The sequence below is a fragment of the Heterodontus francisci genome, chromosome 32, assembly GCF_036365525.1.
Source record: "Heterodontus francisci isolate sHetFra1 chromosome 32, sHetFra1.hap1, whole genome shotgun sequence".
In the NCBI taxonomy this organism is placed as follows: Eukaryota; Metazoa; Chordata; class Chondrichthyes; order Heterodontiformes; family Heterodontidae; genus Heterodontus; species Heterodontus francisci.
Genome location: NC_090402.1, coordinates 51,106,932 through 51,134,850, shown reverse-complemented (window position 1 = coordinate 51,134,850; position 27,919 = coordinate 51,106,932). Strand labels below are relative to the sequence as shown.

Here is a 27,919-nt window from a genome sequence, read left to right as displayed (position 1 = left end):
GGACGAAGAGTGAGTGTGGACGGAGTGTGAGTGTGGACGGAATGTGAGTTTGGACGGAGTGTGAGTGCGGACAGAGAGTGAGTATGGACAGAGAGTGAATGTGGACGGAATGTGAGTTTGGATGAAGAGTTAATGTGGACGGAGTGTGAGTGTGGACGGAGTGTGAGTGCGGACAGAGAGTGAGTGCGGACAGAGAGTGAATGTGGACAGAGTGAGAGTGCGGACAGAGAGTGAGTGTGGACAGAGTGTGAATGTGGACGGAATGTGAGTTTGGATGAAGAGTGAATGTGGACGGAGAGTGAGTGTGGACAGAGTGTGAATGTGGACGGAGTGTGAGTGCGGACAGAGAGTGAGTGTGGACAGAGAGTGAGTGTGGACAGAGTGTGAATGTGGACGGAGTGTGAGTGCGGACAGAGAGTGAGTGCGGACAGAGAGTGAATGTGGACAGAGTGAGAGTGCGGACAGAGAGTGAGTGTGGACAGAGTGTGAATGTGGACGGAATGTGAGTTTGGATGAAGAGTGAATGTGGACGGAGAGTGAGTGTGGACAGAGTGTGAATGTGGACGGAGTGGGAGTGCGGACAGAGAGTGAGTGTGGACAGAGAGTGAGTGTGGACAGAGTGTGAATGTGGACGGAGTGTGAGTGCGGACAGAGAGTGAGTGTGGACAGAGAGTGAATGTGGACGGAGTGTGAGTGCGGACATAGAGTGTGTGGACAGAGAGTGAGTGTGGACAGAGTGTGAGTGTGGACGGAGTGTGAATGAGGACGGAATGTGAGTTTGGACGGAGTGTGAGTGTGGACAGAGAGTGAGTGTGGACGGAGTGTGAATGTGGACGGAATGTGAGTTTGGATGAAGAGTGAGTTTGGACGAAGAGTGAGTGTGGACGGAGTGTGAGTGTGGACGGAATGTGAGTTTGGACGAAGAGTGAGTGTGGACGGAGTGTGAGTGTGGACGGAATGTGAGTTTGGACGAAGAGTGAGTGTGGACAGAGAGTGAGTGTGGACGGAATGTGAGTGTGGACGGAATGTGAGTTTGGACGAAGAGTGAGTGTGGACAGAGAGTGAGTGTGGACGGAGTGTGAATGTGGACGGAGTGTGAGTGCGGACAGAGAGTGAGTGTGGACAGAGAGTGAGTGTGGACAGAGTGTGAATGTGGACGGAGTGTGAGTGCGGACAGAGAGTGTGTGGACAGAGAGTGAGTGTGGACAGAGTGTGAGTGTGGACGGAGTGTGAATGAGGACGGAATGTGAGTTTGGACGAAGAGTGAGTGTGGACGGAGTGTGAGTGTGGACAGAGAGTGAGTGTGGACGGAGTGTGAATGTGGACGGAATGTGAGTTTGGATGAAGAGTGAGTTTGGACGAAGAGTGAGTGTGGACGGAGTGTGAGTGTGGACGGAATGTGAGTTTGGACGGAGTGTGAGTGCGGACAGAGAGTGAGTATGGACAGAGAGTGAATGTGGACGGAATGTGAGTTTGGATGAAGAGTTAATGTGGACGGAGTGTGAGTGTGGACGGAGTGTGAGTGCGGACAGAGAGTGAGTGCGGACAGAGAGTGAATGTGGACAGAGTGAGAGTGCGGACAGAGAGTGAGTGTGGACAGAGTGTGAATGTGGACGGAATGTGAGTTTGGATGAAGAGTGAATGTGGACGGAGAGTGAGTGTGGACAGAGTGTGAATGTGGACGGAGTGTGAGTGCGGACAGAGAGTGAGTGTGGACAGAGAGTGAGTGTGGACAGAGTGTGAATGTGGACGGAGTGTGAGTGCGGACAGAGAGTGAGTGCGGACAGAGAGTGAATGTGGACAGAGTGAGAGTGCGGACAGAGAGTGAGTGTGGACAGAGTGTGAATGTGGACGGAATGTGAGTTTGGATGAAGAGTGAATGTGGACGGAGAGTGAGTGTGGACAGAGTGTGAATGTGGACGGAGTGGGAGTGCGGACAGAGAGTGAGTGTGGACAGAGAGTGAGTGTGGACAGAGTGTGAATGTGGACGGAGTGTGAGTGCGGACAGAGAGTGAGTGTGGACAGAGAGTGAATGTGGACGGAGTGTGAGTGCGGACATAGAGTGTGTGGACAGAGAGTGAGTGTGGACAGAGTGTGAGTGTGGACGGAGTGTGAATGAGGACGGAATGTGAGTTTGGACGGAGTGTGAGTGTGGACAGAGAGTGAGTGTGGACGGAGTGTGAATGTGGACGGAATGTGAGTTTGGATGAAGAGTGAGTTTGGACGAAGAGTGAGTGTGGACGGAGTGTGAGTGTGGACGGAATGTGAGTTTGGACGAAGAGTGAGTGTGGACGGAGTGTGAGTGTGGACGGAATGTGAGTTTGGACGAAGAGTGAGTGTGGACAGAGAGTGAGTGTGGACGGAATGTGAGTGTGGACGGAATGTGAGTTTGGACGAAGAGTGAGTGTGGACAGAGAGTGAGTGTGGACGGAGTGTGAATGTGGACAGAGTGTGAATGTGGACGGAATGTGATTTTGGATGAAGAGTGAGTGTGGACGGAGTGTGAGTGTGGACGGAGTGTGAGTGCGGACAGAGAGTGAGTGTGGACAGAGAGTGAGTGTGGACCGAGTGTGAGTGCGGAGAGAGAGAGTGAGTGTGGACAGAGAGTGAGTGTGGACAGAGTGTGAATGTGGACGGAGTGTGAGTGCGGACAGAGAGGGAGTGTGGACAGAGAGTGAGTGTGGACAGAGTGTGAATGTGGACGGAGTGTGAGGTGGATGAAGAGTGAGTTTGGACGAAGAGTGAGTGTGGACGGAGTGTGAGTGCGGACAGAGAGTGAGTGTGGACAGAGAGTGAGTGTGGACAGAGTGTGAGTGCGGACAGAGAGTGAGTGTGGACAGAGAGTGAATGTGGACGGAGTGTGAGTGCGGACAGAGAGTGAGTGTGGACAGAGAGTGAGTGTGGACAGAGTGTGAGTGCGGACAGAGAGTGAGTGTGGACAGAGAGTGAATGTGGACGGAGTGTGAGTGCGGACAGAGAGTGAGTGCGGACAGAGAGTGAATGTGGACGGAATGTGAGTTTGGATGAAGAGTGAGTTTGGACGAAGAGTGAGTGTGGACGGAGTGTGAGTGTGGACGGAGTGTGAGTGTGGACAGAGTGTGAGTGTGGACAGAGTGTGAATGTGGACGGAATGTGAGTTTGGACGAAGAGTGAGTGTGGACGGAGGGTGAGTGTGGACAGAGTGTGAGTGCGGACAGAGAGTGAGTGTGGACAGAGTATGAATGTGGACGGAATGTGAGTTTGGATGAAGAGTGAGTGTGGACGGAGGGTGAGTGCGGACAGAGAGTGAGTGCGGACAGAGAGTGAGTGTGGACAGAGTGTGAATGTGGACGGAGTGTGAGTGCGGACAGAGTGTAAATGTGGACAGAGTGTGAGTGCGGACAGAGAGTGCGTGCGGACAGAGAGTGAGTGCGGACAGAGAGTGAGTGTGGACAGAGAGTGAGTGTGGACAGAGAGTGAGTGTGGACAGAGTGTGAATGTGGACGGAGTGTGAGTGCGGACAGAGAGTGAGTGTGGACAGAGAGTGAGTGTGGACGGAGTGTGAATGTGGACAGAGTGTGAGTTTGGATGAAGAGTGAGTTTGGACGAAGAGTGAGTGTGGACGGAGTGTGAGTGTGGACGGAGTGTGAGTGCGGACAGAGAGTGAATGTGGACGGAATGTGAGTTTGGATGAAGAGTGAGTTTGGACGAAGAGTGAGTGTGGACGGAGTGTGAGTGTGGACGGTGTGTGAGTGTGGACAGAGTGTGAATGCGGACGGAATGTGAGTTTGGACGAAGAGTGAGTGTGGACGGAGTGTGAGTGTGGACGGAGTGTGAGTGCGGACAGAGAGTGAGTGTGGACAGAGTGTGAATGTGGACGGAATGTGAGTTTGGATGAAGAGTGAATGTGGACGGAGAGTGAGTGTGGACAGAGTGTGAATGTGGATGGAGTGTGAGTGCGGACAGCGAGTGAGTGTGGACAGAGAGTGAGTGTGGACAAAGTCTCAATGTGGACGGAGTGTGAGTGCGGACAGAGAGTGAGTGTGGACAGAGAGTGAGTGTGGACAGAGTGTGAATGTGGACGGAGTGTGAGTGCGGACAGAGAGTGAGTGTGGACAGAGAGTGAGTGTGGACAGAGTGTGAGTGTGGACGGAGTGTGAGTGAGGACGGAATGTGAGTTTGGATGAAGAGTGAGTCTGGACGGAGTGTGAGTGTGGACAGAGAGTGAATGTGGACGGAATGTGAGTTTGGACGGAATGTGAGTTTGGATGAAGAGTGAGTGTGGACGGAATGTGAGTTTGGACGAAGAGTGAGTGTGGACGGAGTGTGAGTTTGGATGAAGAGTGAATGTGGACGGAGTGTGAGTGTGGACGGAGTGTGAGTGCGGACAGAGAGTGAGTGTGGACAGAGTGTGAATGTGGACGGAATGTGAGTTTGGATGAAGAGTGAATGTGGACGGAGTGTGAGTGTGGACGGAGTGTGAGTGCGGACAGAGAGTGAGTGTGGACAGAGAGTGAGTGTGGACGGAATGTGAGTTTGGATGAAGAGTGAGTTTGGACGAAGAGTGAGTGTGGACGGAGTGTGAGTGTGGACGGAATGTGAGTTTGGACGGAGTGTGAGTGCGGACAGAGAGTGAGTATGGACAGAGAGTGAATGTGGACGGAATGTGAGTTTGGATGAAGAGTTAATGTGGACGGAGTGTGAGTGTGGACGGAGTGTGAGTGCGGACAGAGAGTGAGTGCGGACAGAGAGTGAATGTGGACAGAGTGAGAGTGCGGACAGAGAGTGAGTGTGGACAGAGTGTGAATGTGGACGGAATGTGAGTTTGGATGAAGAGTGAATGTGGACGGAGAGTGAGTGTGGACAGAGTGTGAATGTGGACGGAGTGTGAGTGCGGACAGAGAGTGAGTGTGGACAGAGAGTGAGTGTGGACAGAGTGTGAATGTGGACGGAGTGTGAGTGCGGACAGAGAGTGAGTGCGGACAGAGAGTGAATGTGGACAGAGTGAGAGTGCGGACAGAGAGTGAGTGTGGACAGAGTGTGAATGTGGACGGAATGTGAGTTTGGATGAAGAGTGAATGTGGACGGAGAGTGAGTGTGGACAGAGTGTGAATGTGGACGGAGTGTGAGTGCGGACAGAGAGTGAGTGTGGACAGAGAGTGAGTGTGGACAGAGTGTGAATGTGGACGGAGTGTGAGTGCGGACAGAGAGTGAGTGTGGACAGAGAGTGAATGTGGACGGAGTGTGAGTGCGGACATAGAGTGTGTGGACAGAGAGTGAGTGTGGACAGAGTGTGAGTGTGGACGGAGTGTGAATGAGGACGGAATGTGAGTTTGGACGGAGTGTGAGTGTGGACAGAGAGTGAGTGTGGACGGAGTGTGAATGTGGACGGAATGTGAGTTTGGATGAAGAGTGAGTTTGGACGAAGAGTGAGTGTGGACGGAGTGTGAGTGTGGACGGAATGTGAGTTTGGACGAAGAGTGAGTGTGGACGGAGTGTGAGTGTGGACGGAATGTGAGTTTGGACGAAGAGTGAGTGTGGACAGAGAGTGAGTGTGGACGGAATGTGAGTGTGGACGGAATGTGAGTTTGGACGAAGAGTGAGTGTGGACAGAGAGTGAGTGTGGACGGAGTGTGAATGTGGACAGAGTGTGAATGTGGACGGAATGTGATTTTGGATGAAGAGTGAGTGTGGACGGAGTGTGAGTGTGGACGGAGTGTGAGTGCGGACAGAGAGTGAGTGTGGACAGAGAGTGAGTGTGGACCGAGTGTGAGTGCGGAGAGAGAGAGTGAGTGTGGACAGAGAGTGAGTGTGGACAGAGTGTGAATGTGGACGGAGTGTGAGTGCGGACAGAGAGGGAGTGTGGACAGAGAGTGAGTGTGGACAGAGTGTGAATGTGGACGGAGTGTGAGGTGGATGAAGAGTGAGTTTGGACGAAGAGTGAGTGTGGACGGAGTGTGAGTGCGGACAGAGAGTGAGTGTGGACAGAGAGTGAGTGTGGACAGAGTGTGAGTGCGGACAGAGAGTGAGTGTGGACAGAGAGTGAATGTGGACGGAGTGTGAGTGCGGACAGAGAGTGAGTGTGGACAGAGAGTGAGTGTGGACAGAGTGTGAGTGCGGACAGAGAGTGAGTGTGGACAGAGAGTGAATGTGGACGGAGTGTGAGTGCGGACAGAGAGTGAGTGCGGACAGAGAGTGAATGTGGACGGAATGTGAGTTTGGATGAAGAGTGAGTTTGGACGAAGAGTGAGTGTGGACGGAGTGTGAGTGTGGACGGAGTGTGAGTGTGGACAGAGTGTGAGTGTGGACAGAGTGTGAATGTGGACGGAATGTGAGTTTGGACGAAGAGTGAGTGTGGACGGAGGGTGAGTGTGGACAGAGTGTGAGTGCGGACAGAGAGTGAGTGTGGACAGAGTGTGAATGTGGACGGAATGTGAGTTTGGATGAAGAGTGAATGTGGACGGAGTGTGAGTGTGGACGTAGTGTGAGTGTGGACGGAGTGTGAGTGCGGACAGAGAGTGAGTGCGGACAGAGAGTGAGTGTGGACAGAGTGTGAATGTGGACGGAGTGTGAGTGCGGACAGAGTGTAAATGTGGACAGAGTGTGAGTGCGGACAGAGAGTGCGTGCGGACAGAGAGTGAGTGCGGACAGAGAGTGAGTGTGGACAGAGAGTGAGTGTGGACAGAGAGTGAGTGTGGACAGAGTGTGAATGTGGACGGAGTGTGAGTGCGGACAGAGAGTGAGTGTGGACAGAGAGTGAGTGTGGACGGAGTGTGAATGTGGACAGAGTGTGAGTTTGGATGAAGAGTGAGTTTGGACGAAGAGTGAGTGTGGACGGAGTGTGAGTGTGGACGGTGTGTGAGTGTGGACAGAGTGTGAATGCGGACGGAATGTGAGTTTGGACGAAGAGTGAGTGTGGACGGAGTGTGAGTGTGGACGGAGTGTGAGTGCGGACAGAGAGTGAGTGTGGACAGAGTGTGAATGTGGACGGAATGTGAGTTTGGATGAAGAGTGAATGTGGACGGAGAGTGAGTGTGGACAGAGTGTGAATGTGGATGGAGTGTGAGTGCGGACAGCGAGTGAGTGTGGACAGAGAGTGAGTGTGGACAAAGTCTCAATGTGGACGGAGTGTGAGTGCGGACAGAGAGTGAGTGTGGACAGAGAGTGAGTGTGGACAGAGTGTGAATGTGGACGGAGTGTGAGTGCGGACAGAGAGTGAGTGTGGACAGAGAGTGAGTGTGGACAGAGTGTGAGTGTGGACGGAGTGTGAGTGAGGACGGAATGTGAGTTTGGATGAAGAGTGAGTCTGGACGGAGTGTGAGTGTGGACAGAGAGTGAATGTGGACGGAATGTGAGTTTGGACGGAATGTGAGTTTGGATGAAGAGTGAGTGTGGACGGAATGTGAGTTTGGACGAAGAGTGAGTGTGGACGGAGTGTGAGTTTGGATGAAGAGTGAATGTGGACGGAGTGTGAGTGTGGACGGAGTGTGAGTGCGGACAGAGAGTGAGTGTGGACAGAGTGTGAATGTGGACGGAATGTGAGTTTGGATGAAGAGTGAATGTGGACGGAGTGTGAGTGTGGACGGAGTGTGAGTGCGGACAGAGAGTGAGTGTGGACAGAGAGTGAGTGTGGACGGAATGTGAGTTTGGATGAAGAGTGAGTTTGGACGAAGAGTGAGTGTGGACGGAGTGTGAGTGTGGACGGAATGTGAGTTTGGACGGAGTGTGAGTGCGGACAGAGAGTGAGTATGGACAGAGAGTGAATGTGGACGGAATGTGAGTTTGGATGAAGAGTTAATGTGGACGGAGTGTGAGTGTGGACGGAGTGTGAGTGCGGACAGAGAGTGAGTGCGGACAGAGAGTGAATGTGGACAGAGTGAGAGTGCGGACAGAGAGTGAGTGTGGACAGAGTGTGAATGTGGACGGAATGTGAGTTTGGATGAAGAGTGAATGTGGACGGAGAGTGAGTGTGGACAGAGTGTGAATGTGGACGGAGTGTGAGTGCGGACAGAGAGTGAGTGTGGACAGAGAGTGAGTGTGGACAGAGTGTGAATGTGGACGGAGTGTGAGTGCGGACAGAGAGTGAGTGCGGACAGAGAGTGAATGTGGACAGAGTGAGAGTGCGGACAGAGAGTGAGTGTGGACAGAGTGTGAATGTGGACGGAATGTGAGTTTGGATGAAGAGTGAATGTGGACGGAGAGTGAGTGTGGACAGAGTGTGAATGTGGACGGAGTGTGAGTGCGGACAGAGAGTGAGTGTGGACAGAGAGTGAGTGTGGACAGAGTGTGAATGTGGACGGAGTGTGAGTGCGGACAGAGAGTGAGTGTGGACAGAGAGTGAATGTGGACGGAGTGTGAGTGCGGACATAGAGTGTGTGGACAGACAGTGAGTGTGGACAGAGTGTGAGTGTGGACGGAGTGTGAATGAGGACGGAATGTGAGTTTGGACGGAGTGTGAGTGTGGACAGAGAGTGAGTGTGGACGGAGTGTGAATGTGGACGGAATGTGAGTTTGGATGAAGAGTGAGTTTGGACGAAGAGTGAGTGTGGACGGAGTGTGAGTGTGGACGGAATGTGAGTTTGGACGAAGAGTGAGTGTGGACGGAGTGTGAGTGTGGACGGAATGTGAGTTTGGACGAAGAGTGAGTGTGGACAGAGAGTGAGTGTGGACGGAATGTGAGTGTGGACGGAATGTGAGTTTGGACGAAGAGTGAGTGTGGACAGAGAGTGAGTGTGGACGGAGTGTGAATGTGGACAGAGTGTGAATGTGGACGGAATGTGATTTTGGATGAAGAGTGAGTGTGGACGGAGTGTGAGTGTGGACGGAGTGTGAGTGCGGACAGAGAGTGAGTGTGGACAGAGAGTGAGTGTGGACCGAGTGTGAGTGCGGAGAGAGAGAGTGAGTGTGGACAGAGAGTGAGTGTGGACAGAGTGTGAATGTGGACGGAGTGTGAGTGCGGACAGAGAGGGAGTGTGGACAGAGAGTGAGTGTGGACAGAGTGTGAATGTGGACGGAGTGTGAGGTGGATGAAGAGTGAGTTTGGACGAAGAGTGAGTGTGGACGGAGTGTGAGTGCGGACAGAGAGTGAGTGTGGACAGAGAGTGAGTGTGGACAGAGTGTGAGTGCGGACAGAGAGTGAGTGTGGACAGAGAGTGAATGTGGACGGAGTGTGAGTGCGGACAGAGAGTGAGTGTGGACAGAGAGTGAGTGTGGACAGAGTGTGAGTGCGGACAGAGAGTGAGTGTGGACAGAGAGTGAATGTGGACGGAGTGTGAGTGCGGACAGAGAGTGAGTGCGGACAGAGAGTGAATGTGGACGGAATGTGAGTTTGGATGAAGAGTGAGTTTGGACGAAGAGTGAGTGTGGACGGAGTGTGAGTGTGGACGGAGTGTGAGTGTGGACAGAGTGTGAGTGTGGACAGAGTGTGAATGTGGACGGAATGTGAGTTTGGACGAAGAGTGAGTGTGGACGGAGGGTGAGTGTGGACAGAGTGTGAGTGCGGACAGAGAGTGAGTGTGGACAGAGTGTGAATGTGGACGGAATGTGAGTTTGGATGAAGAGTGAATGTGGACGGAGTGTGAGTGTGGACGTAGTGTGAGTGTGGACGGAGTGTGAGTGCGGACAGAGAGTGAGTGCGGACAGAGAGTGAGTGTGGACAGAGTGTGAATGTGGACGGAGTGTGAGTGCGGACAGAGTGTAAATGTGGACAGAGTGTGAGTGCGGACAGAGAGTGCGTGCGGACAGAGAGTGAGTGCGGACAGAGAGTGAGTGTGGACAGAGAGTGAGTGTGGACAGAGAGTGAGTGTGGACAGAGTGTGAATGTGGACGGAGTGTGAGTGCGGACAGAGAGTGAGTGTGGACAGAGAGTGAGTGTGGACGGAGTGTGAATGTGGACAGAGTGTGAGTTTGGATGAAGAGTGAGTTTGGACGAAGAGTGAGTGTGGACGGAGTGTGAGTGTGGACGGAGTGTGAGTGCGGACAGAGAGTGAATGTGGACGGAATGTGAGTTTGGATGAAGAGTGAGTTTGGACGAAGAGTGAGTGTGGACGGAGTGTGAGTGTGGACGGTGTGTGAGTGTGGACAGAGTGTGAATGCGGACGGAATGTGAGTTTGGACGAAGAGTGAGTGTGGACGGAGTGTGAGTGTGGACGGAGTGTGAGTGCGGACAGAGAGTGAGTGTGGACAGAGTGTGAATGTGGACGGAATGTGAGTTTGGATGAAGAGTGAATGTGGACGGAGAGTGAGTGTGGACAGAGTGTGAATGTGGATGGAGTGTGAGTGCGGACAGCGAGTGAGTGTGGACAGAGAGTGAGTGTGGACAAAGTCTCAATGTGGACGGAGTGTGAGTGCGGACAGAGAGTGAGTGTGGACAGAGAGTGAGTGTGGACAGAGTGTGAATGTGGACGGAGTGTGAGTGCGGACAGAGAGTGAGTGTGGACAGAGAGTGAGTGTGGACAGAGTGTGAGTGTGGACGGAGTGTGAGTGAGGACGGAATGTGAGTTTGGATGAAGAGTGAGTCTGGACGGAGTGTGAGTGTGGACAGAGAGTGAATGTGGACGGAATGTGAGTTTGGACGGAATGTGAGTTTGGATGAAGAGTGAGTGTGGACGGAATGTGAGTTTGGACGAAGAGTGAGTGTGGACGGAGTGTGAGTTTGGATGAAGAGTGAATGTGGACGGAGTGTGAGTGTGGACGGAGTGTGAGTGCGGACAGAGAGTGAGTGTGGACAGAGTGTGAATGTGGACGGAATGTGAGTTTGGATGAAGAGTGAATGTGGACGGAGTGTGAGTGTGGACGGAGTGTGAGTGCGGACAGAGAGTGAGTGTGGACAGAGAGTGAGTGTGGACAGAGTGTGAGTGCGGACAGAGAGTGAGTGTGGACAGAGAGTGAGTGTGGACAGAGTGTGAATGTGGACGGAGTGTGAGTTTGGATGAAGAGTGAGTATGGACAGAGTGTGAGTGCGGACAGAGAGTGAGTGTGGACAGAGTGAGGGTGGACAGAGAGTGAGGGTGGACAGAGTGTGAATGTGGACGGAGTGTGAATGTGGACAGAGTGTGAGTTTGGATGAAGAGTGAGTTTGGACGAAGAGTGAGTGTGGACGGAGTGTGAGTGTGGACGGAGTGTGAGTGCGGACAGAGAGTGAATGTGGACGGAATGTGAGTTTGGATGAAGAGTGAGTTTGGCGAAGAGTGAGTGTGGACGGAGTGTGAGTGTGGACGGAGTGTGAGTGTGGACAGAGTGTGAATGTGGACGGAATGTGAGTTTGGACGAAGAGTGAGTGTGGACGGAGTGTGAGTGTGGACAGAGTGTGAGTGCGGACAGAGAGTGAGTGTGGACAGAGTGTGAATGTGGACGGAATGTGAGTTTGGATGAAGAGTGAATGTGGACGGAGTGTGAGTGTGGACGGAGTGTGAGTGCGGACAGAGTGTGAATGTGGACAGAGTGTGAGTGCGGACAGAGAGTGCGTGCGGACAGAGAGTGAGTGCGGACAGAGAGTGAGTGTGGACAGAGAGTGAGTGTGGACAGAGAGTGAGTGTGGACAGAGTGTGAATGTGGACGGAATGTGAGTTTGGATGAAGAGTGAATGTGGACGGAGTGTGAGTGCGGACTGGCAGTGAGTCTGAACGGAGAGAGGGTGTGGATGGAGACTGATGAATAACGGGGCAGCTGAGCTCTCCACTGGTGACTGGCTACAGAGGAAACACAGTGTGTTGGCTTTCCTCGTGGAAACTTGGAGAAGCATTGCTTTTGAAGCTATGCTCCTTTCCAAGAGTGCGCCAGTGTATAAGTGGGTCCCTGATGGAGGAGCTATGACCAGCCTCGGAAACGTGCTGAACTGATGGGGCAGTGTTCGACATCTGGTTTAAGACTGAATCCAGTGGTGAGGCTTTCTGCTCAGTAGCCTGAAGCAGCTGGCTTGTACCTGGTGTCATTCTGCATTTGATACTTTGCATATTCCATGGCGCTAGTGATGTAAGAGCCACTCCACAGAGCCACGTAGAAGTGGTGATAGAAGGTGAGCGAGGCCTGCACTGGGATTGGTTTAATCTGCATCAGCACAGAAGAGGCTCCTGTTGAAAGATAAGAGACAGGTTTAATATGCAGCAGCTGATGGTTCCTGCCCACACTGACTGACTGGCTTATCATAGGATGTGATAACAAGTAAGCATTGGAAAACAGTAGGTCTTTCAGCTTGTCGCGGCCCCCTGCCCCACACAGACCACCACCTGCCCTGTCCTGTACCCAACTCCACAAATTTACTCTCCTGAGGAATGTTCTGGATAAACACTCCCTCATTCTCCAGAGGTAATGGATTAACACGGCAGAATATTCATCCACCCTTGGCTTGACTAATTAGGCCGGCTGTCCTGTATGGAGACCCTCACCGAAAAACAGCTAACCCCGCCATGACACCGACTGGAAATGCGGTGATGGAACCTTGGTCCACCTCATCCATAGCCGGGTCATTGATACATTGGGACAGTCCACCATGGTTGTTGGCAGTAAAGCATGAATCACCATCTACCCCGGAGCCCCACAACCAGACGTGCTCCCTCACAGTGTCTCAGGGCTGCTCCCTCACAATGGAGAGTCTCAGGGCTGCTCCCTCACAATGGAGTGTCTCAGGGCAGCTCCCGAACAGTGCAGTGTCTCAGGGCTGCTCCCTCACAGTGGAGTTTTTCAGAGCTGCTCCCTCACAATGGAGTGTCTCAGGGCTGCTCCCTCACAGTGTCTCAGAGCTGCTGCCTCACGATGGAGTGTCTCAGGGCTGCTCCCTCACAGTGTCTCAGGGATGGTCCCTCACAGTAGAGTGTCTCAGGACTGCTCCCTCACAGTGTCTCGGGGCTGATCCCTCACAGTGGAGTGTCTCAGGACTGCCCCCTCACAGTGGAGTGTCTCAGGACTGCTCCCTCACAGTGGAGTGTCTCAGGACTGCTCCCTCACAGTGTCTCAGGGCTGCCCACTCACAATGGAGTGTCTCAGGGCAGCTCCCTCACAATGGAGTGTCTCAGGGCTGCTCCCTCACAGTGGCGCGTCTCAGGGCAGGCCCCTCACAGTGGAGTGTCTCAGGACTGCTCCCTCACAGTGTCTCAGGGCTGCCCACTCACAATGGAGTGTCTCAGGGCAGCTCCCTCACAATGGAGTGTCTCAGGGCTGCTCCCTCACAATGGAGTGTCTCAGGGCTGTTCCCTCACAGTGGAGTGTCTCAGGGCTGCTCCCTCACAGTGGAGTGTCTCAGGGGTGGCCCCTCACAGTGGAGTGTCTCAGGGTTGCTCCCTCACAGTGGAGTGTCTCAGGGGTGGCCCCTCACAGTGGAGTGTCTCAGGGCTGCTCCCTAACAGTGCAGTGTCTCAGGGCTGCTCCCTCACAATGGAGTGTCTCAGGGCTGCTCCCTCACAGTGGAGTGTCTCAGGGCTCCTCCCTCACAGTGGAGTGTCTCAGGGCTCCTCCCTCACAGTGGAGTGTCTCAGGACTGCTCCCTCACAGAGTCTCGGGGCTGCTCCCTCACAGTGGTGTGTCTCAGGGCTGCCCCCTCACAGTGGAGTGTCTCAGGACTGCTCCCTCACAGTGTCTCAGGGCTGCCCCCTCACAATGGAGTGTCTCTGGGCAGCTCCCTCACAGTGGAGTGTCTCAGGGCCGCTCCCTCACAATGGAGTGTCTCTGGGCAGCTCCCTCACAGTGGAGTGTCTCAGGGCTGCTCCCTCACAGTGCAGTGTCTCAGGGCTGCTCCCTGACAGTGCAGTGTCTCAGGGCTGCTCCCTCACAATGGAGTGACTCTGGGCAGCTCCCTCACATTGGAGGGTCTCAGAGCTGCTCCCTCACAATGGAGTGTCTCAGGGCTGCTCCCTCACAGTGGAGTGTCTCAGAGCTGCTCCCTCACAATGGAGTGTCTCAGGGCTGCTCCCTCACAGTGGAGTGACTCAGGGCTGCTCCCTCACAATGGAGTGTCTCAGGGCTGCCCCCTCACAGTGGAGTGTCTCAGGGCTGCTCCCTCACTGTGGAGTGTCTCAGGGCTGCTCCCTAACAGTGGAGTGTCTCAGGGCTGCTGCCTAACAGTGGAGTGTCTCAGGGCTGCTCCCTCACAGTGGAGTGACTCAGGGCTGCTCCCTCACAATGGAGTGTCTCAGGGCTGCCCCCTCACAGTGGAGTGTCTCAGGGCTGCTCCTTCACAATGGAGTGTCTCAGATCTGCTCCCTCACAATGGAGTATCTCAGGGCTGCTCCCTCACAGGGGAGTGTCTCAGGGCTGCCCCCTCACAGTGGAGTGTCTCAGCACTGCTCCCTCACATTGGAGTGTCTCAGGGCTGCTGCCTCACAGGGGAGTGACTCATGGCTGCTCTCTCACAATGGAGTGTCTCAGGGCTGCCCCCTCACAGTGGTGTGTCTCAGGGCTGCCCCCCCCCCCCCCGCCCCACAGTGGAGTATCTCAGGGCTGCTGCCTAACAGTGGAGTTTCTCAGGGCTGCTCCCTCACAATGGAGTGTCTCAGGGCTGCTCCCTCACAATGGAGTGTCTCAGGGCTGCTCCCTCACAGTGGAGTGACTCAGGGCTGCTCCCTCACAATGGAGTGTCTCAGGGCTGCTCCCTCACAATGGAGTGTCTCAGGGCTGCTCCCTCACAGTGGAGTGTCTCAGGGCTGCTCCCTCACAGTGGAGTGTCTCAGGGCTCCTCCCTCACAGTGGAGTGTCTCAGGACTGCTCCCTCACAGTGTCTCGGGGCTGCTCCCTCACAGTGGTGTGTCTCAGGGCTGCCCCCTCAGAGTGGAGTGTCTCAGGACTGCTCCTTCACAGTGTCTCAGGGCTGCCCCCTCACAATGGAGTGTCTCTGGGCAGCTCCCTCACAGTGGAGTGTCTCAGGGCTGCTCCCTCACAATGGAGTGTCTCTGGGCAGCTCCCTCACAGTGGAGTGTCTCAGGGCTGCTCCCTCACAATGGAGTGTCTCAGGGCTGCTCCCTAACAGTGCAGTGTCTCAGGGCTGCTCCCTCACAATGGAGTGACTCTGGGCAGCTCCCTCACATTGGAGTGTCTCAGAGCTGCTCCCTCACAATGGAGTGTCTCAGGGCTGCTCCCTCACAGTGGAGTGTCTCAGAGCTGCTCCCTCACAATGGAGTGTCTCAGGGCTGCTCCCTCACAGTGGCGTGACTCAGGGCTGCTCCCTCACAATGGAGTGTCTCAGGGCTGCCCCCACACAGTGGAGTGTCTCAGGGCTGTTCCCTCACAATGGAGTGTCTCATGGCTGCTCCCTCACTGTGGAGTGTCTCAGGGCTGCTCCCAAACAGTGGAGTGTCTCAGGGCTGCTCCCTCACAGTGGAGTGTCTCAGGGCTGCTCCCTCACAGTGGAGTGTCTCAGGGCTGCTCCCTCACAATGGAGTGTCTCAGGGCTGCCCCCTCACAGTGGAGTGTCTCAGGGCTGCTCCATCACAATGGAGTGTCTCAGGGCTGCTCCCTCACAGTGGAGTGTCTCAGATCTGCTCCCTCACAATGGAGTATCTCAGGGCTGCTCCCTCACATTGGAGTGTCTCAGGGCTGCTCTCTCAGTGGAGTGACTCATGGCTGCTCCCTCACAATGGAGTGTCTCAGGGCTGCCCCCTCACAGTGGAGTATCTCAGGGCTGCTGCCTAACAGTGGAGTTTCTCAGGGCTGCTCCCTCACAATGGAGTGTCTCAGGGCTGCTCCCTCACAATGGAGTGTCTCAGGGCTGCTCCCTCACAGTGGAGTGTCTCAGGGCTGCCCCCTCACAGTGGAGTATCTCAGGGCTGCTCCCTCACAGGGTAGTGTCTCAGGGCCGCTCCCTCACAATGGAGTGTCTCTGGGCAGCTCCCTCACAGTGGAGTGTCTCAGGGCTGCTCCCTCACAGTGCAGTGTCTCAGGGCTGCTCCCTGACAGTGCAGTGTCTCAGGGCTGCTCCCTCACAATGGAGTGACTCTGGGCAGCTCCCTCACATTGGAGGGTCTCAGAGCTGCTCCCTCACAATGGAGTGTCTCAGGGCTGCTCCCTCACAGTGGAGTGTCTCAGAGCTGCTCCCTCACAATGGAGTGTCTCAGGGCTGCTCCCTCACAGTGGAGTGACTCAGGGCTGCTCCCTCACAATGGAGTGTCTCAGGGCTGCCCCCTCACAGTGGAGTGTCTCAGGGCTGCTCCCTCACTGTGGAGTGTCTCAGGGCTGCTCCCTAACAGTGGAGTGTCTCAGGGCTGCTGCCTAACAGTGGAGTGTCTCAGGGCTGCTCCCTCACAGTGGAGTGACTCAGGGCTGCTCCCTCACAATGGAGTGTCTCAGGGCTGCCCCCTCACAGTGGAGTGTCTCAGGGCTGCTCCTTCACAATGGAGTGTCTCAGATCTGCTCCCTCACAATGGAGTATCTCAGGGCTGCTCCCTCACAGGGGAGTGTCTCAGGGCTGCCCCCTCACAGTGGAGTGTCTCAGCACTGCTCCCTCACATTGGAGTGTCTCAGGGCTGCTGCCTCACAGGGGAGTGACTCATGGCTGCTCTCTCACAATGGAGTGTCTCAGGGCTGCCCCCTCACAGTGGTGTGTCTCAGGGCTGCCCCCCCCCCCCCGCCCCACAGTGGAGTATCTCAGGGCTGCTGCCTAACAGTGGAGTTTCTCAGGGCTGCTCCCTCACAATGGAGTGTCTCAGGGCTGCTCCCTCACAATGGAGTGTCTCAGGGCTGCTCCCTCACAGTGGAGTGACTCAGGGCTGCTCCCTCACAATGGAGTGTCTCAGGGCTGCTCCCTCACAATGGAGTGTCTCAGGGCTGCTCCCTCACAGTGGAGTGTCTCAGGGCTGCTCCCTCACAGTGGAGTGTCTCAGGGCTCCTCCCTCACAGTGGAGTGTCTCAGGACTGCTCCCTCACAGTGTCTCGGGGCTGCTCCCTCACAGTGGTGTGTCTCAGGGCTGCCCCCTCAGAGTGGAGTGTCTCAGGACTGCTCCTTCACAGTGTCTCAGGGCTGCCCCCTCACAATGGAGTGTCTCTGGGCAGCTCCCTCACAGTGGAGTGTCTCAGGGCTGCTCCCTCACAATGGAGTGTCTCTGGGCAGCTCCCTCACAGTGGAGTGTCTCAGGGCTGCTCCCTCACAATGGAGTGTCTCAGGGCTGCTCCCTAACAGTGCAGTGTCTCAGGGCTGCTCCCTCACAATGGAGTGACTCTGGGCAGCTCCCTCACATTGGAGTGTCTCAGAGCTGCTCCCTCACAATGGAGTGTCTCAGGGCTGCTCCCTCACAGTGGAGTGTCTCAGAGCTGCTCCCTCACAATGGAGTGTCTCAGGGCTGCTCCCTCACAGTGGCGTGACTCAGGGCTGCTCCCTCACAATGGAGTGTCTCAGGGCTGCCCCCACACAGTGGAGTGTCTCAGGGCTGTTCCCTCACAATGGAGTGTCTCATGGCTGCTCCCTCACTGTGGAGTGTCTCAGGGCTGCTCCCAAACAGTGGAGTGTCTCAGGGCTGCTCCCTCACAGTGGAGTGTCTCAGGGCTGCTCCCTCACAGTGGAGTGTCTCAGGGCTGCTCCCTCACAATGGAGTGTCTCAGGGCTGCCCCCTCACAGTGGAGTGTCTCAGGGCTGCTCCATCACAATGGAGTGTCTCAGGGCTGCTCCCTCACAGTGGAGTGTCTCAGATCTGCTCCCTCACAATGGAGTATCTCAGGGCTGCTCCCTCACATTGGAGTGTCTCAGGGCTGCTCTCTCAGTGGAGTGACTCATGGCTGCTCCCTCACAATGGAGTGTCTCAGGGCTGCCCCCTCACAGTGGAGTATCTCAGGGCTGCTGCCTAACAGTGGAGTTTCTCAGGGCTGCTCCCTCACAATGGAGTGTCTCAGGGCTGCTCCCTCACAATGGAGTGTCTCAGGGCTGCTCCCTCACAGTGGAGTGTCTCAGGGCTGCCCCCTCACAGTGGAGTATCTCAGGGCTGCTCCCTCACAGGGTAGTGTCTCAGGGCTGCCCCCTCACAGTGGAGTGTCTCAGGACTGCTCCCTCACAGTGGAGTGTCTCAGCGCTGCTCCCTCACAGTGTCTCAGCGCTGCTCCCTCACAATGGAGTATCTCAGGGCTGCTCCCTCACAGGGAAGTGTCTCAGGGCTGCCCCCCGACAGTGGAGTATCTCAGGGCTGCTCCCTAACAGTTGAGTTTCTCAGGGCTGCTCCCTCACAATGGAGTGTCTCAGGGCTGCTCCATCACAATGGAGTGTCTCAGGGCTGCTCCCTCACAGTGGAGTGTCTCAGGGCTGCTCCTTCACAATGGAGTGTCTCAGGGCTGCTCCCTCACAGTGGAGTATCTCAGGGCTGCTCCCTCACAGGGGAGTGTCTCAGGGCTGCCCCCTCACAGTGGAGTGTCTCAGGACTGCTCCCTCACAGTGGAGTGTCTCAGCGCTGCTCCCTCACAGTGTCTCAGGGCTGCTCCCTCACAATGGAGTGTCTCATGGCTGCTACCTCACAGTGGAGTGTCTCAGGGCTGCCCCCTCACAGTGGAGTGTCTCAGGGCTGCCCCCTCTCAGTGGAGTGTCTTAGCGCTGCTCCCTCACAGTGTCTCAGGGCTGCTACCTCACAGTGGAGTGTCTCAGGGCTTCTCCCTCACAGTGGAGTGTCTCAGGGCTGCCCCTTCACAGTGGAGTGTCTCAGGGCTGCTCCCTCACAGTGGAGTGTCTCAGGGCTGCCCCCTCACAGTGGAGTGTCTCAGCGCTGCTCCCTAACAGTGCAGTGTCTCAGGGCTGCTCCCTCACAATGGAGTGTCTCAGGGCTGCTCCCTCACAGTGGAGTGTCTCAGGGCTCCTCCCTCACAGTGGAGTGTCTCAGGACTGCTCCCTCACAGTGTCTCGGGGCTGCTACCTCACAGTGGTGTGTCTCAGGGCTGCCCCCTCACAGTGGAGTGTCTCAGGACTGCTCCCTCACAGTGTCTCAGGGCTGCCCCCTCACAATGGAGTGTCTCTGGGCAGCTCCCTCACAGTGGAGTGTCTCAGGGCTGCTCCCTCACAATGGAGTGTCTCTGGGCAGCTCCCTCACAGTGGAGTGTCTCAGGGCTGCTCCCTCACAGTGCAGTGTCTCAGGGCTGCTCCCTAACAGTGCAGTGTCTCAGGGCTGCTCCCTCACAATGGAGTGACTCTGGGCAGCTCCCTCACATTGGAGTGTCTCAGAGCTGCTCCCTCACAATGGAGTGTCTCAGGGCTGCTCCCTCACAGTGGAGTGTCTCAGAGCTGCTCCCTCACAATGGAGTGTCTCAGGGCTGCTCCCTCACAGTGGAGTGACTCAGGGCTGCTCCCTCACAGTGGAGTGTCTCAGGTCTGCTCCCTCACAGCGGAGTGTCTCAGGACTGCCCCCTCACAGTGGAGTGACTCAGGGCTGCTCCCTCACAATGGAGTGTCTCAGGGCTGCTCCCTCACAGTGCAGTGACTCAGGGCAGCTCCCTCACAATGGAGTGTCTCAGGGCTGCTCCCTCACAGTGGAGTGACTCAGGGCTGCTCCCTCACAATGGAGTGTCTCAGGGCTGCCCCCACACAGTGGAGTATCTCAGGGTTGTTCCCTCACAATGGAGTGTCTCAGGGCTGCTCCCTCACTGTGGAGTGTCTCAGGGCTGCTCCCTAACAGTGGAGTGTCTCAGGGCTGCTCCCTCACAGTGGAGTGTCTCAGGGCTGCTCCCTCACAGTGGAGTGACTCAGGGCTGCTCCCTCACAATGGAGTGTCTCAGGGCTACCCCCTCACAGTGGAGTGTCTCAGGGCTGCTCCCTCACAATGGAGTGTCTCAGGGCTGCTCCCTCACAGGGGAGTGTCTCAGGGCTGCCCCCTCACAGTGGAGTGTCTCAGCACTGCTCCCTCACATTGGAGTGTCTCAGGGCTGCTCCCTCACAGTGGAGTGACTCATGGCTGCTCCCTCACAATGGAGTGTCTCCGGGCTGCCCCCTCACAGTGGTGTGTCTCAGGGCTGCCCCCCCAGAGTGGAGTATCTCAGGGCTGCTCCCTCACAGTGGAGTTTCTCAGGGCTGCTCCCTCACAATGGAGTGTCTCAGGGCAGCTCCCTCACAATGGAGTGTCTCAGGGCTGCTCCCTCACAGTGGAGTGACTCAGGGCTGCTCCCTCACAATGGAGTGTCTCAGGGCTGCTCCCTCACAATGGAGTGTCTCAGGGCTGCTCCCTCACAGTGGAGTGTCTCAGGGCTGCCCCCTCACAGTGGAGTATCTCAGGGCTGCTCCCTCACAGGGTAGTGTCTCAGGGCTGCCTCCTCACAGTGGAGTGTCTCAGGACTGCTCCCTCACAGTGGAGTGTCTCAGCGCTGCTCCCTCACAGTGTCTCAGCGCTGCTCCCTCACAATGGAGTATCTCAGGGCTGCTCCCTCACAGGGAAGTGTCTCAGGGCTGCCCCCCGACAGTGGAGTATCTCAGGGCTGCTCCCTAACAGTTGAGTTTCTCAGGGCTGCTCCCTCACAATGGAGTGTCTCAGGGCTGCTCCCTCACAATGGAGTGTCTCAGGGCTGCTCCCTCACAGTGGAGTGACTCAGGGCTGCTCCCTCACAATGGAGTGTCTCAGGGCTGCTCCCTCACAATGGAGTGTCTCAGGGCTGCTCCCTCACAGTGGAGTGTCTCAGGGCTGCCCCCTCACAGTGGAGTATCTCAGGGCTGCTCCCTCACAGGGTAGTGTCTCAGGGCTGCCCCCTCACAGTGGAGTGTCTCAGGACTGCTCTCTCACAGTGGAGTGTCTCAGCGCTGCTCCCTCACAGTGTCTCAGGGCTGCTCCCTCACAATGGAGTGTCTCGGGGCTGCCCCCTCACAGTGGAGTATCTCAGGGCTGCTCCCTCACCGGGAAGTGTCTCAGGGCTGCCCCCTCACAGTGGAGTGTCTCAGGACTGCTCCCTCACAGTGGAGTGTCTCAGCGCTGCTCCCTCACAGTGTCTCATGGCTGCTGCCTCACAGTGGAGTGTCTCAGGGCTGCCCCCTCACAGTGGAGTGTCTCAGGGCTGCTCCCTCAAAGTGGAGTGTCTCAGGGCTGCTACCTCACAGTGGAGTGTCTCAGGGCTGCTCCCTCTCAGTGGAGTGTCTCAGGGCTGCCCCCTCACCGTGGAGTGTCTCAGGGCTGCTCGCTCACAGTGGAGTGTCTCAGGGCTGCCCCCTCACACTGGAGTGTCTCAGCGCTGCTCCCTCACAGTGGAGTATCTCAGGGCTGCTCCCTCACAGGGAAGTGTCTCAGGGCTCCCCCCCCACAGTGGTGTATCTCAGGGCTGCTCCCTCACAATGGAGTGTCTCAGGGCTGCTCCCTCACAATGGAGTGTCTCAGGGCTGCTCCCTCACAGTGGAGTGTCTCAGGGCTACTCCCTAACAGTGGAGTGTCTCAGGGCTGCCCCCTCACAGTGGAGTGTCTTAGCGCTGCTCCCTCACAGTGTCTCAGGGCTGCTACCTCACAGTGGAGTGTCTCAGGGCTTCTCCCTCACAGTGGAGTGTCTCAGGGCTGCCCCCTCACAGTGGAGTGTCTCAGGGCTGCTCCCTCACAGTGGAGTGTCTCAGGGCTGCCCCCTCACAGTGGAGTGTCTCAGCGCTGCTCCCTAACAGTGCAGTGTCTCAGGGCTGCTCCCTCACAATGGAGTGTCTCAGGGCTGCTCCCTCACAGTGGAGTGTCTCAGGGCTCCTCCCTCACAGTGAAGTGTCTCAGGACTGCTCCCTCACAGTGTCTCGGGGCTGCTACCTCACAGTGGTGTGTCTCAGGGCTGCCCCCTCACAGTGGAGTGTCTCAGGACTGCTCCCTCACAGTGTCTCAGGGCTGCCCCCTCACAATGGAGTGTCTCTGGGCAGCTCCCTCACAGTGGAGTGTCTCAGGGCTGCTCCCTCACAATGGAGTGTCTCTGGGCAGCTCCCTCACAATGGAGTGTCTCAGGGCTGCTCCCTCACAGTGCAGTGTCTCAGGGCTGCTCCCTAACAGTGCAGTGTCTCAGGGCTGCTCCCTCACAATGGAGTGACTCTGGGCAGCTCCCTCACATTGGAGTGTCTCAGAGCAGCTCCCTCACAATGGAGTGTCTCAGGGCTGCTCCCTCACAGTGGAGTGTCTCAGAGCTGCTCCCTCACAATGGAGTGTCTCAGGGCTGCTCCCTCACAGTGGAGTGACTCAGGGCTGCTCCCTCACAGTGGAGTGTCTCAGGTCTGCTCCCTCACAGCGGAGTGTCTCAGGACTGCCCCCTCACAGTGGAGTGACTCAGGGCTGCTCCCTCACAATGGAGTGTCTCAGGGCTGCTCCCTCACAGTGCAGTGACTCAGGGCAGCTCCCTCACAATGGAGTGTCTCAGGGCTGCTCCCTCACAGTGGAGTGACTCAGGGCTGCTCCCTCACAATGGAGTGTCTCAGGGCTGCCCCCACACAGTGGAGTATCTCAGGGTTGTTCCCTCACAATGGAGTGTCTCAGGGCAGCTCCCTCACTGTGGAGTGTCTCAGGGCTGCTCCCTAACAGTGGAGTGTCTCAGGGCTGCTCCCTCACAGTGGAGTGTCTCAGGGCTGCTCCCTCACAGTGGAGTGACTCAGGGCTGCTCCCTCACAATGGAGTGTCTCAGGGCTACCCCCTCACAGTGGAGTGTCTCAGGGCTGCTCCCTCACAATGGAGTGTCTCAGGGCTGCTCCCTCACAGGGGAGTGTCTCAGGGCTGCCCCCTCACAGTGGAGTGTCTCAGCACTGCTCCCTCACATTGGAGTGTCTCAGGGCTGCTCCCTCACAGTGGAGTGACTCATGGCTGCTCCCTCACAATGGAGTGTCTCCGGGCTGCCCCCTCACAGTGGTGTGTCTCAGGGCTGCCCCCCCAGAGTGGAGTATCTCAGGGCTGCTCCCTCACAGTGGAGTTTCTCAGGGCTGCTCCCTCACAATGGAGTGTCTCAGGGCAGCTCCCTCACAATGGAGTGTCTCAGGGCTGCTCCCTCACAGTGGAGTGACTCAGGGCTGCTCCCTCACAATGGAGTGTCTCAGGGCTGCTCCCTCACAATGGAGTGTCTCAGGGCTGCTCCCTCACAGTGGAGTGTCTCAGGGCTGCCCCCTCACAGTGGAGTATCTCAGGGCTGCTCCCTCACAGGGTAGTGTCTCAGGGCTGCCCCCTCACAGTGGAGTGTCTCAGGACTGCTCCCTCACAGTGGAGTGTCTCAGCGCTGCTCCCTCACAGTGTCTCAGCGCTGCTCCCTCACAATGGAGTATCTCAGGGCTGCTCCCTCACAGGGAAGTGTCTCAGGGCTGCCCCCCGACAGTGGAGTATCTCAGGGCTGCTCCCTAACAGTTGAGTTTCTCAGGGCTGCTCCCTCACAATGGAGTGTCTCAGGGCTGCTCCCTCACAATGGAGTGTCTCAGGGCTGCTCCCTCACAGTGGAGTGACTCAGGGCTGCTCCCTCACAATGGAGTGTCTCAGGGCTGCTCCCTCACAATGGAGTGTCTCAGGGCTGCTCCCTCACAGTGGAGTGTCTCAGGGCTGCCCCCTCACAGTGGAGTATCTCAGGGCTGCTCCCTCACCGGGAAGTGTATCAGGGCTGCCCCCTCACAGTGGAGTGTCTCAGGACTGCTCCCTCACAGTGGAGTGTCTCAGCGCTGCTCCCTCACAGTGTCTCATGGCTGCTGCCTCACAGTGGAGTGTCTCAGGGCTGCCCCCTCACAGTGGAGTGTCTCAGGGCTGCTCCCTCAAAGTGGAGTGTCTCAGGGCTGCTACCTCACAGTGGAGTGTCTCAGGGCTGCTCCCTCTCAGTGGAGTGTCTCAGGGCTGCCCCCTGACCGTGGAGTGTCTCAGGGCTGCTCGCTCACAGTGGAGTGTCTCAGGGCTGCCCCCTCACACTGGAGTGTCTCAGCGCTGCTCCCTCACAGTGGAGTATCTCAGGGCTGCTCCCTCACAGGGAAGTGTCTCAGGGCTGCCCCCCCACAGTGGAGTATCTCAGGGCTGCTCCCTAACAGTGGTGTGTCTCAGGGCTGCTCCCTCACAATGGAGTGTCTCAGGGCTGCCCCCTCACAGTGGAGTGTCTCAGGGCTCCCCCCCCCACAGTGGTGTATCTCAGGGCTGCTCCCTCACAATGGAGTGTCTCAGGGCTGCTCCCTCACAATGGAGTGTCTCAGGGCTGCTCCCTCACAGTGGAGTGTCTCAGGGCTACTCCCTAACAGTGGAGTGTCTCAAGGCTGCTCCCTCACAATGGAGTGTCTCAGGGCTGCTCCCTCACAATGGAGTGTCTCAGGGGTGCTCCCTCACAGTGGAGTATCTCAGGGCTGCTCCCTCACATGGGAGTGTCTCAGGGCTGCCCCCTCACAGTGGAGTGTCTCAGGACTGCTCCCTCACAGTGGAGTGTCTCAGGGCTGCCCCCTCACAGTGGAGTATCTCAGGGCTGCTCCCTCACATGGGAGTGTCTCAGGGCTGCCCCCTCACAGTGGAGTGTCTCAGGGCTGCCCCCTCACAATGGAGTGTCTCAGGGCCGCCCCCTCACAGTGGAGTGTCTCAGGGCTGCCCCCTCACAGTGGAGTGTCTCAGCGCTGCTCCCTCACAGTGTCTCAGGGCTGCTACCTCACAGTGGAGTGTCTCAGGGCTGCTCCCTCACAGTGGAGTGTCTCAGGGCTGCCCCCTCACAGTGGAGTGTCTCAGGGCTGCTCCCTCACAGTGGAGTGTCTCAGGGCTGCCCCCTCACAGTGGAGTGTCTCAGGGCTGCGCCCTCACAATGGAGTGTCTCAGGGCTGCCCCCTCACAGTGGAGTGTCTCAGGGCTGCCCCCTCACAGTGCAGTGTCTCAGCGCTGCTCCCTCACAGTGTCTCAGGGCTGCTACCTCACAGTGGAGTGTCTCAGGGCTGCTCCCTCACAGTGGAGTGTCTCAGGGCTGCCCCCTCACAGTGGAGTGTCTCAGGGCTGCTCCCTATCAGTGGAGTGACTCAAGGCTGCTCCCTCACAATGGAGTGTCTCAGGGCTGCCCCCTCACAGTGCAGTGTCTCAGGGCTGCTCCCTCACATTGGAGTGACACAAGGCTGCTCCCTCACAATGGAGTGTCTCAGTGCTGCTCCCTCACAGTGGAGTGACTCAGGGCAGCACCCTCACAGTGGAGTGTCTCAGGGCTGCTCCCTCACAGTGGAGTGTCTCAGGGCTTCTCCCTCACAATGGAGTGTCTCAGGGCTGCTCCCTCACAGTGGAGTGTCTCAGGGCTGCGCCCTCAGAATGGAGTGTCTCAGGGCTGCTCCATCACAATGGAGTGTCTCAGGGCTGCCCCCTCACAGTGGAGTGTCTCAGGGCTGTTCCCTCACCATGGAGTGTCTCAGGGCTGCTCCCTCACAGTGGAGTGTCTCAGGGCTGCTCATTAACAGTGCAGTGTCTCAGGTCTGCTCCCTCACAGTGGAGTGTCTCAGGGCTGCTCCCTCATAGTGGAGTGTCTCAGGGCTGCCCCCTCACAATGGAGAGTCTCAGGGCTGCGCCCTCAGAATGGAGTGTCTCAGGGCTGCTCCCTCACAATGGAGTGTCTCAGGGCTGCCCCCTCACACTGGAGTGTCTCAGGACTGCCCCCTCACAATGGAGTGTCTCAGGGCTGCTCCCTCACAATGGAGTGTCTCAGGGCTGCTCCCTCACAATGGAGTGTCTCAGGGCTGCTCCCTCACAATGGAGTGTCTCAGGGCTGCTCCCTCACAGTGGAGTGTCTCAGGGCTGCTCCCTCACAATGGAGTGTCTCAGGGCTGCCCCCTCACACTGGAGTGTCTCAGGACTGCCCCCTCACAATGGAGTGACTCAGGGCTGCCCCCTTACAATGGAGTGTCTCAGGGCTGCTCCCTCACAATGGAGTGTCTCAAGGCTGCTCCCTCACAATGGAGTGTCTCAGGGCTGCCCCCTTACAATGGAGTGTCTCAGGGCTGCCCCCTCACACTGGAGTGTCTCAGGGCTGCTCCCTCACAATGGAGTGTCTCAAGGCTGCTCCCTCACAATGGAGTGTCTCAGGGCTGCCCCCTCACAATGGAGTGACTCAGGGCTGCCCCCTTACAGTGGAGTGTCTCAGGGCTGCTCCCTCACAATGGAGTGTCTCAAGGCTGCTCCCTCACAGTGGAGTGTCTCAGGGCTGCTCCCTCACAATGGAGTGTCTCAGGGCTGCCCCCTCACACTGGAGTGTCTCAGGACTGCCCCCTCACAATGGAGTGACTCAGGGCTGCCCCCTTACAATGGAGTGTCTCAGGGCTGCTCCCTCACAATGGAGTGTCTCAAGGCTGCTCCCTCACAATGGAGTGACTCAGGGCTGCCCCCACACAATGGAGTGTCTCAGGGCTGCTCCCTCACACTGGAGTGTCTCAGGGCTGCCCCCTCACAATGGAGTGTCTCAGGGCTGCCCCCTGACAATGGAGTGTCTCAGGGCTGCTCCCTCACAGTGGAGTGACTCAGGGCTGCTCCCTCACAATGGAGTCACTCAGGGCTGGTCCCTCACAGTGGAGTGTCACAGGGCTGCCCCCTAACAGTGGAGTGTCTCAGGGCTGCTCCCTCACAATGGAGTGTCTCAGGGCTGCCCCCTCACAGTGGAGTGTCACAGGGCTGCTCCCTAACAGTGGAGTGTCTCAGGGCTGCCCCCTCACAATGGAGTGTCTCAGGGCTGCCCCCTCACAGTGGAGTCACTCAGGGCTGGTCCCTAACAGTGGAGTGGATCAGGGCTGCTCCCTCACAATGGAGTGTCTCAGGGCTGCCCCCTCACAGTGCAGTGTCTCAGGGCTGCTCCCTCACAGTGGAGTGACACAAGGCTGCTCCCTCACAATGGAGTGTCTCAGTGCTGCTCCCTCACAGTGGAGTGACTCAGGGCAGCACCCTCACAGTGGAGTGTCTCAGGGCTGCTCCCTCACAGTGGAGTGTCTCAGGGCTTCTCCCTCACAATGGAGTGTCTCAGGGCTGCTCCCTCACAGTGGAGTGTCTCAGGGCTGCGCCCTCAGAATGGAGTGTCTCAGGGCTGCTCCATCACAATGGAGTGTCTCAGGGCTGCCCCCTCACAGTGGAGTGTCTCAGGGCTGTTCCCTCACCATGGAGTGTCTCAGGGCTGCTCCCTCACAGTGGAGTGTCTCAGGGCTGCTCATTAACAGTGCAGTGTCTCAGGTCTGCTCCCTCACAGTGGAGTGTCTCAGGGCTGCTCCCTCATAGTGGAGTGTCTCAGGGCTGCCCCCTCACAATGGAGAGTCTCAGGGCTGCGCCCTCAGAATGGAGTGTCTCAGGGCTGCTCCCTCACAATGGAGTGTCTCAGGGCTGCCCCCTCACACTGGAGTGTCTCAGGACTGCCCCCTCACAATGGAGTGTCTCAGGGCTGCTCCCTCACAATGGAGTGTCTCAGGGCTGCTCCCTCACAATGGAGTGTCTCAGGGCTGCTCCCTCACAATGGAGTGTCTCAGGGCTGCTCCCTCACAGTGGAGTGTCTCAGGGCTGCTCCCTCACAATGGAGTGTCTCAGGGCTGCCCCCTCACACTGGAGTGTCTCAGGACTGCCCCCTCACAATGGAGTGACTCAGGGCTGCCCCCTTACAATGGAGTGTCTCAGGGCTGCTCCCTCACAATGGAGTGTCTCAAGGCTGCTCCCTCACAATGGAGTGTCTCAGGGCTGCCCCCTTACAATGGAGTGTCTCAGGGCTGCCCCCTCACACTGGAGTGTCTCAGGGCTGCTCCCTCACAATGGAGTGTCTCAAGGCTGCTCCCTCACAATGGAGTGTCTCAGGGCTGCCCCCTCACAATGGAGTGACTCAGGGCTGCCCCCTTACAGTGGAGTGTCTCAGGGCTGCTCCCTCACAATGGAGTGTCTCAAGGCTGCTCCCTCACAGTGGAGTGTCTCAGGGCTGCTCCCTCACAATGGAGTGTCTCAGGGCTGCCCCCTCACACTGGAGTGTCTCAGGACTGCCCCCTCACAATGGAGTGACTCAGGGCTGCCCCCTTACAATGGAGTGTCTCAGGGCTGCTCCCTCACAATGGAGTGTCTCAAGGCTGCTCCCTCACAATGGAGTGACTCAGGGCTGCCCCCACACAATGGAGTGT

The 27,919-nt window shown here is 57.0% G+C and overlaps 1 protein-coding gene across 4 annotated transcripts in view; it reads right to left on the bottom strand.

The window, feature by feature from the left end:
- LOC137347803 (tetratricopeptide repeat protein 28-like) overlaps positions 1-27,919 on the bottom strand; it is a 492,214-nt gene that overhangs the window by 114,921 nt on the left and 349,374 nt on the right. For all 4 annotated transcript variants that reach the window (XM_068012797.1, XM_068012799.1, XM_068012800.1 and 1 more), the window contains exon 14: positions 11,903-12,050. In XM_068012797.1, the coding sequence (XP_067868898.1) occupies positions 11,903-12,050 (148 nt within the window). The remainder of the gene's footprint in view (positions 1-11,902; positions 12,051-27,919) is intronic.